This window comes from Branchiostoma lanceolatum, chromosome 16 (genome assembly GCF_035083965.1).
Source record: "Branchiostoma lanceolatum isolate klBraLanc5 chromosome 16, klBraLanc5.hap2, whole genome shotgun sequence".
NCBI lineage: Eukaryota > Metazoa > Chordata > Leptocardii > Amphioxiformes > Branchiostomatidae > Branchiostoma > Branchiostoma lanceolatum.
Window position 1 is genome coordinate 13,576,420 of NC_089737.1, and position 14,758 is coordinate 13,591,177.

At 39.1% G+C, this 14,758-nt stretch overlaps 3 protein-coding genes across 3 annotated transcripts; 2 read left to right on the forward strand and 1 right to left on the reverse strand.

Moving 5' to 3' along the window:
• Positions 1 to 730: 730 nt before the first annotated feature.
• On the reverse strand, positions 731 to 3,396 carry LOC136422013 (single-stranded DNA-binding protein, mitochondrial-like). The gene is made up of 5 exons (XM_066409623.1): positions 3,330 to 3,396; positions 2,806 to 2,928; positions 2,322 to 2,406; positions 1,978 to 2,051; positions 731 to 1,597 (listed from the first exon to the last, which is right to left on the reverse strand). The coding sequence occupies exons 1-5, from the start codon at positions 3,367 to 3,369 to the stop codon at positions 1,533 to 1,535; spliced, it is 387 nt and encodes a 128-aa protein (XP_066265720.1). The 5' UTR covers positions 3,370 to 3,396; the 3' UTR covers positions 731 to 1,532.
• A 550-nt stretch (positions 3,397 to 3,946) lies between these two features.
• On the forward strand, positions 3,947 to 9,292 carry LOC136421489 (PR domain zinc finger protein 4-like). Its single transcript, XM_066408816.1, has 7 exons — positions 3,947 to 4,050; positions 5,426 to 5,567; positions 6,203 to 6,385; positions 6,812 to 6,993; positions 7,562 to 7,784; positions 8,323 to 8,475; positions 9,288 to 9,292. The coding sequence occupies exons 2-7, from the start codon at positions 5,453 to 5,455 to the stop codon at positions 9,290 to 9,292; spliced, it is 861 nt and encodes a 286-aa protein (XP_066264913.1). The 5' UTR covers positions 3,947 to 4,050; positions 5,426 to 5,452.
• Positions 9,293 to 9,422: 130 nt separating this feature from the next.
• On the forward strand, positions 9,423 to 14,067 carry LOC136421889 (PR domain zinc finger protein 4-like). The gene is made up of 5 exons (XM_066409459.1): positions 9,423 to 9,675; positions 10,370 to 10,539; positions 11,060 to 11,165; positions 11,723 to 11,817; positions 12,458 to 14,067. Exons 1-5 carry the CDS (start codon positions 9,435 to 9,437, stop codon positions 13,082 to 13,084), a joined length of 1,239 nt encoding a protein of 412 aa, XP_066265556.1. The 5' UTR covers positions 9,423 to 9,434; the 3' UTR covers positions 13,085 to 14,067.
• The last annotated feature ends 691 nt before the right edge of the window (positions 14,068 to 14,758 follow it).

Below are 14,758 nucleotides of genomic sequence, written 5' to 3' on the forward strand. Positions count from 1 at the left end.
CGTATGTAGGACTGCTGCTTACAAGACGGAAAGCTTTGGGGAGACTGAAATAACGCCTGCTCTGGTCATCACGCTTTGTTCATCCCTTGAGCACGCATCGTTCACGTGACAGATTGGGATTGCAGTAGCGATTGCCAGCCAATAGCCATCAAGCCAGCTTTTCTGGGAATTGAATGACTAAGATGTTTGTTCAGTTAGGCTGACACAATACATGACGCAGACGACACTGTCATTTATTCTAAACAATACAGGTCGTTTTATCTACAAGCATATCTGGCTTACACGATTTACACCCGTCATCTGATGTCATCTTATTCAAAGGTTTTATGTCAACATCAACTTACTTATATTATCTCTCACACTCACTTAGTCTTTAGTTTTCTCAATGGATTCATGGTTTTCTCTTTCTCTCATCCACTTTCTGTATCACATAGGACAGACACAACGTATACACTCTGATAAGACTAAAGGCTTCCCAAAAACTTTTTGTTTTAATAGCAAGTGACTTCACTTACTTGTCTTGTGTTGGGTGCATCTTCCTCTGCAACACCATGGCAGCCCAGAAGCTTCTATCCTACATGGCCTTCCCCATGCCGTCAGCATGTACCCTAGTATCTTTCTTCAGCACAATTTCATGTAGGTGCGGGATAGTCTTCTGACCTTCTTTTCCAATATGCACAGCACCAAGTTTGACACTACATCTTGTGTTTTCTAACAGTGTCTGCAAAACTCTGAAGACTGGCTAGTGTTTTATTACATAGTTTGGGCAGTCCAGCATAAATACCATTTCATGAGCAAGTTGCCATTTTCAATCCTTCTGTAATTTTTTTAACAATAACTGAAGTAGGTATTGAGAACCAAATTCTGTTGTTTCAATGGATTTAGTATTATGACTATTTGTTTATTTTTCTGTGTATAGTTAGTACTAGTTCTTAATGACCAGTGTACTTAGCCCCTTGGGTATAGAAACAATAAAGGTATTCAATCATTTGGGTATAACAGCATTAGATGATATGAGAAAGAATAGTGGGCATACTTTCTCTTAAAAAAATGCCATAGCAATCAAAAAAATGTATCATGCACAAGCATGCAAATACATTAAACTTGTCAGTACATGTTTGGATTTTCCTTCAATCCATATTGTTAATGATCATGACAGATTTCTTCATACTTTGTCATTATAGTGCACTACCTCTAGTGAAGATAATAAAATTGCAATAACAAGATATACAAAGAATTCCTTCCCTGCACAACTACACGTGTAACATGTAACAGAACAATCATGATATTAGTTAAGTTACTTTCTGTAGTACAGTACCTCAATAGATATTGACATCTACTCAACTCAAAGATATCTAGTTTGTTATTCCAACGTGAAAGGTGGCTATAAGAAAAAAGGACTTCAGTAACAAAAGTAGTGACTGTAACAAACAGTAACAAACAAATGTAATAACTACTTACCTACCATAATAAGAATGTACATGTATGGATGTGAATGTACAATGTAATATGGTTACACAAGTTTTTATAGTTTACATGTCTTCTTGCTCGTCCATGTCATCTCTGGCACCATCCTTGGACAAGAAGATGATGTTGTCTGGAAGCAAATAGAACAAAAAGGATAATCACAGTTATCAACTGCCAAAAATTGAGAGCAAAATGGCACGAGAAATAAGTCTGATTTTTAAACATATTGTACATCAATTCCTTGCAAGATGGGAAACAACAGACGATAAAACAGAGAGTGATTAAGTGCATGAGTGATTGTATATATAACCAATTGGTTTACACATCCTAATAACATTATTAGGAAACAATATAATAAAATAGTACTACAAAATGCACACTGAAACACAAGTGAAGAATCATATTACACATGTATAAGCAATTGTCTTACATAATCCAACATTATAGGAAAGAATATGAGAGTACTACCAAACAAAAGATGAAGCAAAACTGAAGAATTCATAACAGTACCTGCAATAACACTTGTGATTCGCTGTCCCTCGTACATAGTTGTGTCTATCTTCCCGGTCAGATACACTCTATGCCTAAAGGGATAAATGTTACATTGAAATTACAATGAAGAAGTTAAAGGTAAATCATTTGAGTATATTTAAAAGTTAACTGTTTAGAACTCGTGACATATTTTACACATTTGAACGAATTGAACATATTACACCTTTGAACATACTGACACTCAAACATATTGAAAATATACTGAACATTTGTCCAATGTCATAGGACACTCAAACATATCAAACATCTGAAGACACACTGAAGAGTCTACCATATTTTCCAGTAACTGGAAGATTTCTCACCCTTTCTTGATGTATTGTAGAGCCAAATCTTTGAGACCAGGCTGGAAAACTGCTATTCTGTGCCACGTTGTCTTCTCCATCGGACCTGACAACAACAACACAAAAAAAGCTAATTTCTTGCCTTAGACTTGGAACATTTTGGCCTTTATCCCATTCGGGAAGTGTTGACCAACTAATGGGTTAATCTTCAAAACAAAAAAGTCATCTATATGTTTCTTTGACTGTAAATTAGCTTTTTCTACAGCACTCTAAGCATTCTGTTTCAAAAGACATATTTGACTTATTTTGTTGCCAGTATCATAAGATTTTTGGAAGAGGGCACATGATTTTTTTATATAGGCGCCTGCAAGTTTCCTCCGATTCCCCCTGTCAGAGATCTGTATACACCCTCCTTGTTCTGCACCATCATGCCACCTCTCTATTGGTTGTATGTAAGACAAATGCAAATCTAGAATACTGTATTTGTGAATACTTTGATACAGACCCTCCTCCCCTGTCCATCTCTCGTTGGTGGCCATGCTGAAGACAGTTACAGAACGGTTCCCCAGACCTCCCCGAAGCTGTGGGTCCTGTCCTACGCGGCCAAGCAGGGTCACCTGGTTCACAGCTAGAAATTAAAACAGAATGACCATGCGGCAAGAATGACTATGCTTCCTTATGCACATACAATGTTTAAGTCAACTGTCATCATTCTGCCAGAAAGACTGGCATAGGACAGCCACAATAAAGGGCAAGAGTGGCACCGTTAAAAATGAGACAAAAATCTCTATATCATTCATACACAATATCAACACTGAAGTTGACTTGAATATTGTGGCTATTGGCAGGCTGTTCCGTGTCCATAGTGCAAAAAAGGGATATTAACAGGCTATGTACTGTCAAGGACATTATATAGTGGCCTTGGTACTGTTATTTGCCCGGATAACTGTACTGTGCAACTCTAATGCGTGGTTAACCTGTCAATAACCTCTGTGTACTTGAATGATAAAAGGATGCATGAACCCTCACATTTCTCTCTCATTGGAAGATTGATAGCCTGTTCTGTCATCCCCTCACATCTCAGCAAGCCTCTCTGCAACTGTAGACACAAACAATGGTGGCACGGTGGCATTGTGGTTAGGGTTGTTAACTCAGAATCTACTATACAGTTTCTGAGTCTGAATTCCCGACAGGCCCCAAAATATTGCCCTTGGGAAATGTACCAATTTCCTTACTCAATTCATGTCCCTATATAATTGCTTCAAATAATCTAAGTACGCAAACCAAAGCCTTACAATTACGTAACGTTGATATTAGAGACCATACAATGAATCATATTTCGGAAGCAACATGTGTTATTTTTTCTGCCCCTCCTCTTCGCAACCCATGTGCCTCTTTGACATTTGACAAACCGGGAAACCAACGAAACGTCTCTGACTGAAACAACCTTACCTGAAATACCGACGATCTCAAACCTCTCCCCAACATTGTCATCAACAAATCCTAACTTGTACTCAAACAAATAACGTTACAAAAGGGAGAGCAAGAATCACAGACTTTCACAAAATAATTTTCGCGGGAAATCACCGAGGGTCAAAAGTCAGAGGTTATCTATGTTTAGCGCGGTGCTTCCTGGGAAAATTTCAACCCAAAATGGCGTCCAAATGACCGAATTTTTGTCCGTCCGGATTTTTGTGCGGATATTCAGCTAAACTGTCGGTCGCACGGCTCATCTAGAAGATTATAAAAGGTATGTGACCTTAACTTGATCGTTCTCTAGTATTGGTGTAAGTTTGGTGAGGTTTTGGTCTTATTTTGAGTGTTTGGTGGCTCTAGAGGAGTTGCACCTGTCTGAAATGATTTCCATATTTTTCACAAGCCATTATGACATGTCGGTAATAAATATGTTTGTCTTGATTTCTATGTCGTTTCACCTAATCTACTTCCCATAAATGGATCATATGCGTTGGATAATTTGTATGCTATTCATGTCACTGGTGTCTACTAGTAATTTCTTTTTAAAGTATGCAAACAAAGGTTTCCTTTGTCAAGCAGATCGATGGATATCTGGGAAATCAAATATATGAGGTTAGGGAAATGAAAGTGTATAAATATATACACATAACGTCACAGATATTATTGATATGCAGATGTCGGCATACGTATATGTATGATAGGTATTTTTACCCGCAAAGTTCATGTGTTTAAACAAATATGTATGGCATGTCATGCATCTAAATTTTGCTTCTGATTGTTTTGTTTGTGTTTTGTGAAGTATGATTTTTGGTTTGTCTGTCTGTATGTGTGTGTGTGTGTGTGTGTTTTTTTATTTGTGTGTGTGTGTGTGTGTGTGTGTGTGTGTGTGTATGTTTCTACAATTCTGAACATTCATGATGCAGTCATTTCAGAAGTGCTATTTTCAGGTCTGTGGGGTGGTCATAGGGACTGGAACTTGTGGAAGGGTTGCAAAGTCTGCCATCTAACGTTATCTGCATATCTGCATCTACATAGTTGTTGCCCCCAAATAACCCCTTCAGGGGCATAGTAGGGGGGGAGTTGAGGTCCCGGGCTAAGGCGGGCAGGCCTCCAGCCTGGCACGGAACGACTCAACGATGGGAGCCGATGCAACCGTGCCAGGCAGGGTGTTCCACTGAGGGATGGTACGGGGAAAGAAAGAGTGTTCATATGTGTCGGTTCTAGCGTGGATGGTGTGAAACTTGAGGTCGTGGCTCCCTCGGGTGCGCCCCTGGGCTGGTTTCAGCAAACTGTAAGTGTCTATATTAATATGGTTATTAACAAGTTTGTAGAAGAAGGTGAGGCGGGCGTTCCTCCTCCTTTCAGAGAGAAGGGGCCACTGCAGGTCGTTGAGCATTTGTGTCACGCTGCTTAGGTCCGCCGGTAGTCATTAAGGGTCACGCGCGGGCGGCCCTGCGCTGGACGGCCTCCACCGCCTGTATTCCTTTGGTGGTGTACGGGTCCCAGACGATGGCACTATATTCCAAGTGACACCATATTTGTATGTACCTGTGTTTTTTTGTTTCCTGATTGTATTCTCAATGTTTGTGCCCAGGTAAAATAAATAAAATTGAAATTGATCTCTGAATGTCTAATGTTTTTGTTTATAGTCAGAGTGTTGACACAAGCGATGCACCATGAATGACTCCCTGTCCACCATCAACCTGGACCATCTGGGCAACTCTGCCAGCAACGTCATCGGCAGCAGTCATGTGACCCTTCCCACAATTCCACAGGCTCCATCTGGCACAGGTCAGTGATCTAAATCTACATCTACATTTTATTTGTATTATTTTAATGTATTGTTTTGTTGACACCATACTAGTACTTATCCATTAATATTTCTTGAACAGACACATACAGATACATACCACCCTAGCCCTATCTGCTTGGAGATTCATGTCAAAAGTAATTATTGAATTGGCAGAAAGACAAGTAATAAAGCAATCTGTTAAAACCTCAGGTTGAGGAAGAAGCATGCGGCTTTTTCATTTAAGCAAGTAGGGTAATGCGGCTTCGCTATGGCTCACATATTCTAGCCAAGCACATAAACCGGGTCACCCCTACTCTTCTTGACGTGCCAACATTTGATGTTTGAGACTCAATGTGCCTGAATCGTGCCTCGTAACACAGGGCCATCAGCTTTACATCACCATCCAAAATAAATTTCTCCACTCTCTCCTTCAGGAATTCCTGTGTCTATAGCCAACATCCCTGTGACCCTGAGTTCAGGACTGACCACCACTATATGTTGTTGAAATAATTCTGTAGTAGAGTAGTTATACATTGTACATAGGAAGTGCATATTCCTGGTGTCAAGAAGTTGCAGAAAAAAATATTTCAAGATTTACCATACAAATGTAATATTTCTTTTCTCTCTCCTTCAGGGATCCCTGTGTCCATAGCCAACATCCCAGTGACCCTGAGTTCAGGACTGACCACCACCATCCCCATGCTGTTTCCCCTGGAGAGGCCAATGGTCAACAACCTGACCGGTGTCCAGAACGCACAGATGGGGCTGGACAAGAGCCTGACACTGGACCTCACTTCACTTCGGCAAATGTCCTCTGGTTAGTATAACATTTTCTTCATTGATGGCAGCCCGCCAGATGCCTCTGTCCTTTAGGTTAAAGATTGTGTAAGTTGATGACGATGATGAGAATGATTATAGAAAGATCACACAAGGTTCAGGACTATCCTGGTATCCAACCATATTATAGCTGCCATTCATATCTTACATGGTGAGAACAAAAGATACACTCCAAGCAGAGGTTATTATTAGGCTCCGGGTAGTTTTCGACGTATTCTTAGACGTTTTAGTCAGGTTTTCCATTTGGTCATAAAGACAACATGACAAAATAGAAAGCCCTACAAAAACACCAAATAAAACATCCAAAACTTGCCGGAGCCTAACACGAAAAAGGGAAAAATCTTGTGTGTGTTTTTTTCAGGATGATATGAAGTATGAAAAGTTTTTTTTTTATTTTTTGTTCCAGGAACTCTCCAGTTACCAGTCGTGTCAGAGATACCTTCATCATCACTGCTGTCCTCGGTTAACCCCTCGGACTTGCTGACGACCAGTCTCACTCTCATCGCTGCGACGACCACACTAACAACGAGCACAGCTGCACTCCCTCCCATCAACACTAATGTTATCAACCAACAAAACATCCTTCAGGTTTGTATCACAGGAAATATATTTGGAAATATAAACATTAACCACTCTGACAACAAATAGCCTGATTACCAGCCTCCGTTGTGGTTAGCAAGCGACAAGAATTGAGCCAGCGGTCACTACAGAGACTGGTTACTGTAATAAGTCAGGCTAGACAAGTATTGCAGCTCTTCTTCCCATCAACACTACTAGTAATGTTGTCAAACAGAAAAACAGCCTTCAGGTTGGTAGCACAAAACTAATCTCTCAAATACTGTGCCAACATTTCAACATACAACAAAATTGTCCTACTTCACTCCTGGCTTTATACATTTATTTCAGGCAAGAAACAGTTACAGCTTTCAATGAAAATTTGGGAGATATACAAAGATGTTATTAGTACTTCATAAAATGAAGCTTTAACCCAAGTACTACCAAGTTATCAGTAAACCAGGGCAAGTTTGGTACTGTATGTCATAGGGCAGTAAGGGTTAAACATAGTTTACCTTGCTTCTAAAATTACAGTAGCTAAACTTTAACTCATAGTATAACTATTGGCATTGACACTGAATATGTTTGAATTTTTCCTCAGGGAGGGAACACATCTACAGTGAATGTGACCACAGTTCCGATGTCGAGTATCTCTGTCTTCCCGAACACTTCCAACCTGACGGTCACAACATGTAACGTACTGGAGTCTCTCCTCCAGCCAACCATTCAGAACCACGTGCCAGTAGGAAGCGGGGAACGCTCGCTAGAAGCCGTCGCCAGGCAGTTAGAAGAGGAACTGAATGAACCAATCAAAACAGACTTCTGTAAGCAGTGTACATGTATATGTCAGGGAAGAGATTAAAATCTGGCAGAATCGAGATTGGAGTCGATTTGCGAGATCCCTTAAAAGACTGTAAGAATTTTTTAGCTTTGATTCATGTGACTTTAGATCTATGAGCAGACTTGAAGGTTAGAATGTATAAATAGTGCACCACCCTAACGCATTCCTAACACCCTGATCACAGTCTCAGTCAACGTTAACAGGATCTTTACTGGTAGAATCAGCAATTCTGCCAGATTGAAATCTCTACCCTGATACATATAGAAAAAAATAGTAGTAAGTGTGCTGTGAGGCTCAGATATTTGAGTCTCAAAAAAAAAATCATTTCTTTCCTCTAGTTTTAAAAGAGTGACACACTTGCCAAAGTTATTTTTGTATCGGTTTTTATCAGTAAAAGTACATGTTATTGTCTTACATGTACATCTTGAAATTATACAATTTATTGATAGTACATTGCATGTATTTGAGGTAATTTGTTCACTAGATAAATCTAATATGCATTTTCCTTGTCTTACACGCAGGGTGTGTAACCTGTGAAAAAGCCTTCCCTACCGTGTGTAACCTCCATGGGGTACCTACCATGGTACAGGACACACCGATAGAGTCCCACGCCAGGATGACCCTACCCAGGGACCTCGCACTCCAACCTTCTAACATCACGACGTCTGGAACAGGTAAAGTGGGCAACCTCAGACTGAGGACAAAGCATCATGCTTTTTTGGATATTGGAATTTTCTTTTTACACAACCAGTAATGTCTCACCTGGTGACGTTTTAGCGTCTCTCAGACACCTTCCTCGGAGCTTTTGACTGGAGTGCTTCATCTTGCTGCTATATGTAGCTGAAGTTGTGTAAAAAGAAAAATTATTTTTGGATCATGCTTTTTTGGTAGCTAGTAGTGCAATGCAGAACAGGTGCTGCATACCATACTAATTAACCTTCAGCATGCTAAGGTAGCCTTTTGGCACCAAGTTTGTATTGGTAATGGGGTTAGGCAACAGGGAGAAGGTTAAGAGACATACTATAGGTGTATACATATGTAGTATAGAAGTTTGACCTACTATGACTTGTAGCTGCATATATGTATGTAGTTAATGACATACACAAAATTAATGTAGACTTAAAGAAAAAAGTTTGATTTTTTGGGTGAATTCTTAAGATTATTAGTTCAATCAATGATTGGTTCAAATCATTTTTCAGGAGTTTTTACAAGAACAGCCATCCAAGCCAGAACCCAGTTTGGTCCTCTTCAGGGTAAAATTGTGAAGAAGTCAGATGTGGAATCTGAATCTGACTGGACTAATATGTGGGAAGTAAGTGACCTTTTCTTCTTTGAAGCCATCAATTTGAAAATCAGCTGTTTGCAAGGATAAAATGAGGGTCGATCAACAATAACACACCTCCAGAAATATCACATTTGGCAAAACTAATATAAATATAGTAAACAAACTCAGTGAACAACACTATAAATTCAGTTATCTTCACAGGATAGGGGGAAAGGACTTGCATGATATACAATACCGGTAGTACATTGTAATACAAGGGAAAACATACATTCAAGATGTTATCATAACCATGAAAATAAAACCACCACAAACACACGAAAATTTCTTGTATTTCATACGAAATGTTGGATGATGTCTGATCCATTTACATTCCAGATTTTCAGAGATGAGCGGTCAAGTCATTTCATTGACGCAAGAGATGAAAACGAAGCCAACTGGATGATGTTTGTAAAGCGAGCACGAACGTCATTGGAACAGAACCTGGTGGCACACCAGTGTGGAGGGGACATCTTCTTCACATCCAGTAAAGACATAGCAGAGGGGGAGGAACTTCTCATGTGGTTTGCGGGCAACTATGCAAAACTAACTGGTAAGATCTTGTTAGTTATGTAAAACAAGACTCAAGGGCAACTTCAATGTTATGGGTTACACTGGGACAGGATCTCTTCTTCACGTCCAGTAAGGACATCACAGAGGGGGAGGAACTTCTCATGTGGTTTGCGGGGAACTATGCAAAACTTACAGGTAAGAATGTGTGAAAGTAAAAGTCAGATTTTTTTTACTAAATGGTTATCACATAAAAAACTGGGTTGGGGGGATATCTTCTTCACATCAAATATGGACATCGCTGAGGGTGAGGAACCTCTCATTTGGTTCGCGGGCAACTATGCAAAACTGACAGGTAAGAATGCAAAGAGGGGATTATGGTAAGGGTCAGAATGACTCAGAATCTAGAGGTCCTGAGTTTGGATCCTTAGCAGGCCCCAATGTTCTGCCCTTGTAAAAGGCACTTAACACTGATTTCATCACTTAACCAAAAATGAGTACTATAGCTAGCACACTAACCTTCCGTTAGGGAGGTCTTCTTTGATCGAACGTAAAACTGGAGGTCCCATGTTTGAGTAGGGGTCCCACCCAGAAGAGAAACGTATTTAGAATTTATTCATGATGCTTTATGTTGTCTTGTATATTTTATTAATATTCTTGTATACAAAGCAGAAAGTTAAGATAAAACACATTTCAGGTGTTGAACATGATACTTACTCTTTTTTATCATCCCGTAGGCGTTACAAGCAAGCCTGAGCAGTCGTACAAATGCTGTAGCTGTGATCGACAGTTTGCTGACCTCGGCGCGCTGGGTCGGCACACCAAGTACGCTCACCCCGACATGAGCGGTCGGAAGTGGAAGTGCGAACTGTGTGAGCGGGCGTTTACCTCCTCAAGCAAGCTTCAGGTAGTAAAGTTGTTTTTTTATTTCAATGTTTTGTTTTGTACTCAAATTTTTATTTAGAATATCCAACAACAATGAAATATACATGTGAAGATAAAGGTAACTCAAAAACCAATGAAACAATTTTCAACTTTTCCCAGTCAACTAATCTAACAATTTATAACATAGTGTCCCTCACTTAACTAAATGTTGCTTATTTCATTGTTTATTCGTGTTTATTAAGACATTAAATTGTATAATCATACTTGCATTCAAAAACATGCAGGGTAGGCCAGAAACCATTATGTTTTTTCGTTGGCCTCACCCAAAACTTTAGAGTATGACAGTGCATTGTAGTAAAGGTATACTCAAGTAAAATCAAGTACTGAAAGACTTTACTTGTAACAAATAGATTTTGTGTCTAGTCTGAAACAGAAAGATGCTTACTGGTAGTACAAGTACCCTCTCTTTTTGTTTGAATAGTACAGAACTGTATGTTATGATGCATATTGACTTATGTATGATTTTTTTCTCTCCTTCACAGGTGCATATAATGGTGCACACAAAACTGAAGCCACACAAATGTAACTACTGTGAGAAAACCTTTACAGACCCCAGCAACTTGAGAACACATCTCACCATACATACAGGTAAGACAAGTCTTAAACTTGAAATAAACCCAGAGTAAATAAATTTTTTGTATGCTGAAAGGTTTGCGTTTATATCTAAACTTTGAGCATCATGTTCAATGTAATGAAAACTTCTGTACAGTATATCATTAACAAAATCCTTTATACACAACAAAGTGTTTATACCAACCGTTTGTCACCTTCTTCAGGACTAGGTATAATTTTTATTTTTTTTATTTTCAACTTTAATTCAGGCACCTGGCCCATATCATACAACAAACAAATGAGAAAGACATAAAAAATACAATACAATATAACTAACTTATACTATCTTTTAAAAACAATGTTGACATAATGACTCCAGAATGTGCTGTAGTAGAATGACTCGGAATGAACAAGTGTCTGTATGACAATATTCTCAGAACAAAGCAAACGGGAGACAAAAGAGTGTGATAGTTTTCGAAGTCGGGCATCAAAAGACTTGATAAACACGTGGATGTGTACAAAGAACTTTCAAATTGTTATCCTATGGCTTACCAACACGATGAAACTATTTACACACTCTGTTTCTACCACAGGTGTGAAGAAGCATGCGTGTTCTGTCTGTAACAAGACATTCCGACAGAAGGCCCACCTGCTGTCCCACATGGTCACACACACCGGCGAGAAGAAGGTATGTCTGAGAACATAACGTTAACGTACCACAGGGCTTTCTCCAGCTTTATATTTTTATCCGTCCCAATCACTGTTTGGAAGCCAACTTTCTTTGTTAAATCTGTCATTTGAGGCAATTCGTGCCAATTTTCTTTGTGAAACCTGTCATTTTAAGCAATTTCATATCATGATGTTGAGTTTTTTGTATGGACGGGGTGACATTTTTCTGTCCCGATAAGCAAATTTCTGTCCCAGGATGGAAAGACAAGTTTTAAAGACAACCCTGCCTTACTATAGTTCAAATTTTACCAATTTCTGTTGTCCGACATACCCCCATTCCACTATGGCAACAACCTAGCTTGCGGTGACCTAAAATCTTACAGATCTCTCAACGAATTTTATAGACAAAAACAAATCTGTTTACTTTTTGTCTGTTTTGTTGTCTTTTCAGTCATACTTTTACATTTCAATTATGAAATCAAGGGTTACACAAATCCATTTTAGGTGGCAGCAAGACCACACCGCGATCACAGAGACACTGTCTAATGGAATCAGGGGCCTTAATGTTCGTCAGGTTTGCATTTAATGTAAATGAGCAAGGAATGTAAGACACGATCAACGATGTCATAACTAAAGGCTGTTTTGTCTTCTCTTATTAGATGAAGTGCCAGTTTTGCGACAAAATGTTCTCGCGCCAGTCCGACGTCAAACAGCACATGTACATGCACACGAGAGACCGCGAGGTCAAGTGCACGGAATGCGGGAAGATCTTCTGGCGACTGCAGCACCTGAAGAAGCACATGAAGTCCCACACAGGGGAACGGAACTTTCCCTGCGACCGTTGCAGTAAAGCCTTCTTCACAAAATATCATCTGAACAGGCACAAGAAAGCGTGCAAAGGACGGGGCTCATCACAGAATACGGATGTCGTCCGCGTTGTTATATCCGAGATGCCCCCAAACAATGGGGAACCGACACAAAACATTGCTAAGACCTCGAAGAAACAGCAAAGGAGACAAAACACAAAGACTCGGGCTTCATCGCTGCAGTTTCCTACTGATCTGTTAGGGGGCGCTGAAAGAAATACTCTCCTTGATCAAGGTGGCGTCCAATTGGTAGATAGCAATGATTTGATATGCAACGGAAACAACAACGGTGGTATTGTTATGCCTGTCCCTATTGTACCCAACATAGTGAACACAACCGGTGGACTCATGCCCCAGGTCATCATACAGGGTCAACAGGTCACACCGGTGTCAGAGGTCGAAGTTCAACAACAAAGATAGTAATGGATACCAATAACTTGAAAGGAAATTTTTTTATTTGAATTTGTAGCAGGAAGAACTTGATTGCTCTCCCCCGACCCTTTTACTCAAATAGACTTGATGTACTTAGAATTCAAAGGTCAACAATTTTGCATAAAATGTGTCAAAGCTGAAAAAAGGTGGACATACTAACTTTTGTGAATGTTGGAGTGGAAATTAATGTATGCTTGGTCAACAAAAACAATTACCTTGAGCTCAAAATAGCTCTGCATTTTATTTTTGCATGCAACTACAAGGTTTGTGTTCAGACTCAGAATTGACATATATTTATATGTCAGTGTGAAAGTTATTCTTAAAATTTGTATTATAAGAAATGTAAGAATAAGATACCACAGTGAAGTTTCTGGTCAATTCTTGACCCAAAGGTCAAAAAGGCTACAAGTTAAAGTTCAATTGATATTTATTTTATAAATGGAGACTTGAATAAGTCATGTAAATGAAAGTGAAAAAATCACTTGTTTCAGTTATCAATACTACTGTACAATTATGTATGTTTAACTAGTATCATGTAGCATTTTATTTTTGTGGTCATTCATACGAAGTTGTCTTAGTATAATATTGCCTTGGAGATTCAGTGAACTGAAGTATTTTGAGCTTTTGCATGACAGAAATATTTTGGGAAAAATGAAATTGTTAAAAAAGTAGCTATGAAGGGTCAACTTTTTAACCATTTTTGTTTTGCAGGAATTTACCGAAATTGTGCATTGTTTTTACAAAAGGGCTAGATGATAAAGGATCTAGCCTTATACAGATATATCAATTGATAACATTGTATTGGTAGTAATGATTGAATTTTGTGTGATTTCTTGGCTCAAATTGTAGCCTGATGAAATGTATTTATGACTTGAAAGCAACTTTTTGTGAATATCAATTATATTCACATAGGTAATGTATATGATGTATGTTTTGTAGAATTTTATTTTGTGAATAAACATTAAAAACTACTCTTCATGTTTCTCTGGTCAACTGTATAATTATATTTAGATCACTGTTTTCAGCTATTTTTAATGTTGTAAAGTTGTACTATACAATACGATTCACATGTTCTATACTTAATATCTATTGTGCTAGAAATCTGCTTGGAGAAGAAAAGTTGTAAAAAAGTGTACTACTGAAAAGACTAACAATGTACTAAAAAGCGGCAAAAACAAGCATAGAAATATTGAAACGTACGTGAATTCTTACAACTGCCTGAAGCAGATGAGCAGTAAAAACGGTGCACAGCTAAAAGGATGTATTAAATGTTGTCAAAATAGGCATACAACACTCGAGCTGAATCGGCTCCTTAAGTCTGCTTGGAGAAGACGAAGCTTAAAAAGGGTGCACTTATCAAAACACTGAGCCGGCTCCTTACGTCTGCTTGGAGAAGACGAAGCTTGAAAAGGGTGCACTTATTAAAACACTGAGCCGGCTCCTTACGCCTGCTTCGAGAAGACGAAGCTTGAAAAGGGTGCACTTATTAAAACACTAAGCCGGCTCCTTACGTCTGCTTGGAGAAGACGAAGCTTAAAAAGGGTGCACTTATTAAAACACTGAGCCGGCTCCTTACGTCTGCTTGGAGAAGACGAAGCTTAAAAAGGGTGCATTTTTAAGAAGACGGATTAACTACTTAGAAAACACTGAGCCGGATCTCTA

Excerpts from the sequence above, each read along its gene's own strand:
- LOC136421489 (XM_066408816.1), top strand. The coding sequence starts at position 5,453 with ATGAATGACTCCCTGTCCACCATCAACCTGGACCATCTGGGCAACTCT. Across the intron at positions 6,994-7,561 it reads ACCAACAAAACATCCTTCAG|GGAGGGAACACATCTACAGT; the intron begins GTTTGTATCACA and ends ATTTTTCCTCAG. Across the intron at positions 7,785-8,322 it reads ACCAATCAAAACAGACTTCT|GGTGTGTAACCTGTGAAAAA; the intron begins GTAAGCAGTGTA and ends TCTTACACGCAG.
- LOC136422013 (XM_066409623.1), bottom strand. The coding sequence starts at position 3,369 with ATGACAGAACAGGCTATCAATCTTCCAATGAGAGAGAAAT. Across the intron at positions 2,052-2,321 it reads CTACAATACATCAAGAAAGG|GCATAGAGTGTATCTGACCG; the intron begins GTGAGAAATCTT and ends TTATCCCTTTAG. Across the intron at positions 1,598-1,977 it reads AATCACAAGTGTTATTGCAG|ACAACATCATCTTCTTGTCC; the intron begins GTACTGTTATGA and ends ATTTGCTTCCAG.
- LOC136421889 (XM_066409459.1), top strand. The coding sequence starts at position 9,435 with ATGATGTCTGATCCATTTACATTCCAGATTTTCAGAGATGAGCGGTCA. Across the intron at positions 10,540-11,059 it reads CCTCCTCAAGCAAGCTTCAG|GTGCATATAATGGTGCACAC; the intron begins GTAGTAAAGTTG and ends TCTCCTTCACAG. Across the intron at positions 11,818-12,457 it reads CACACACCGGCGAGAAGAAG|ATGAAGTGCCAGTTTTGCGA; the intron begins GTATGTCTGAGA and ends TTCTCTTATTAG.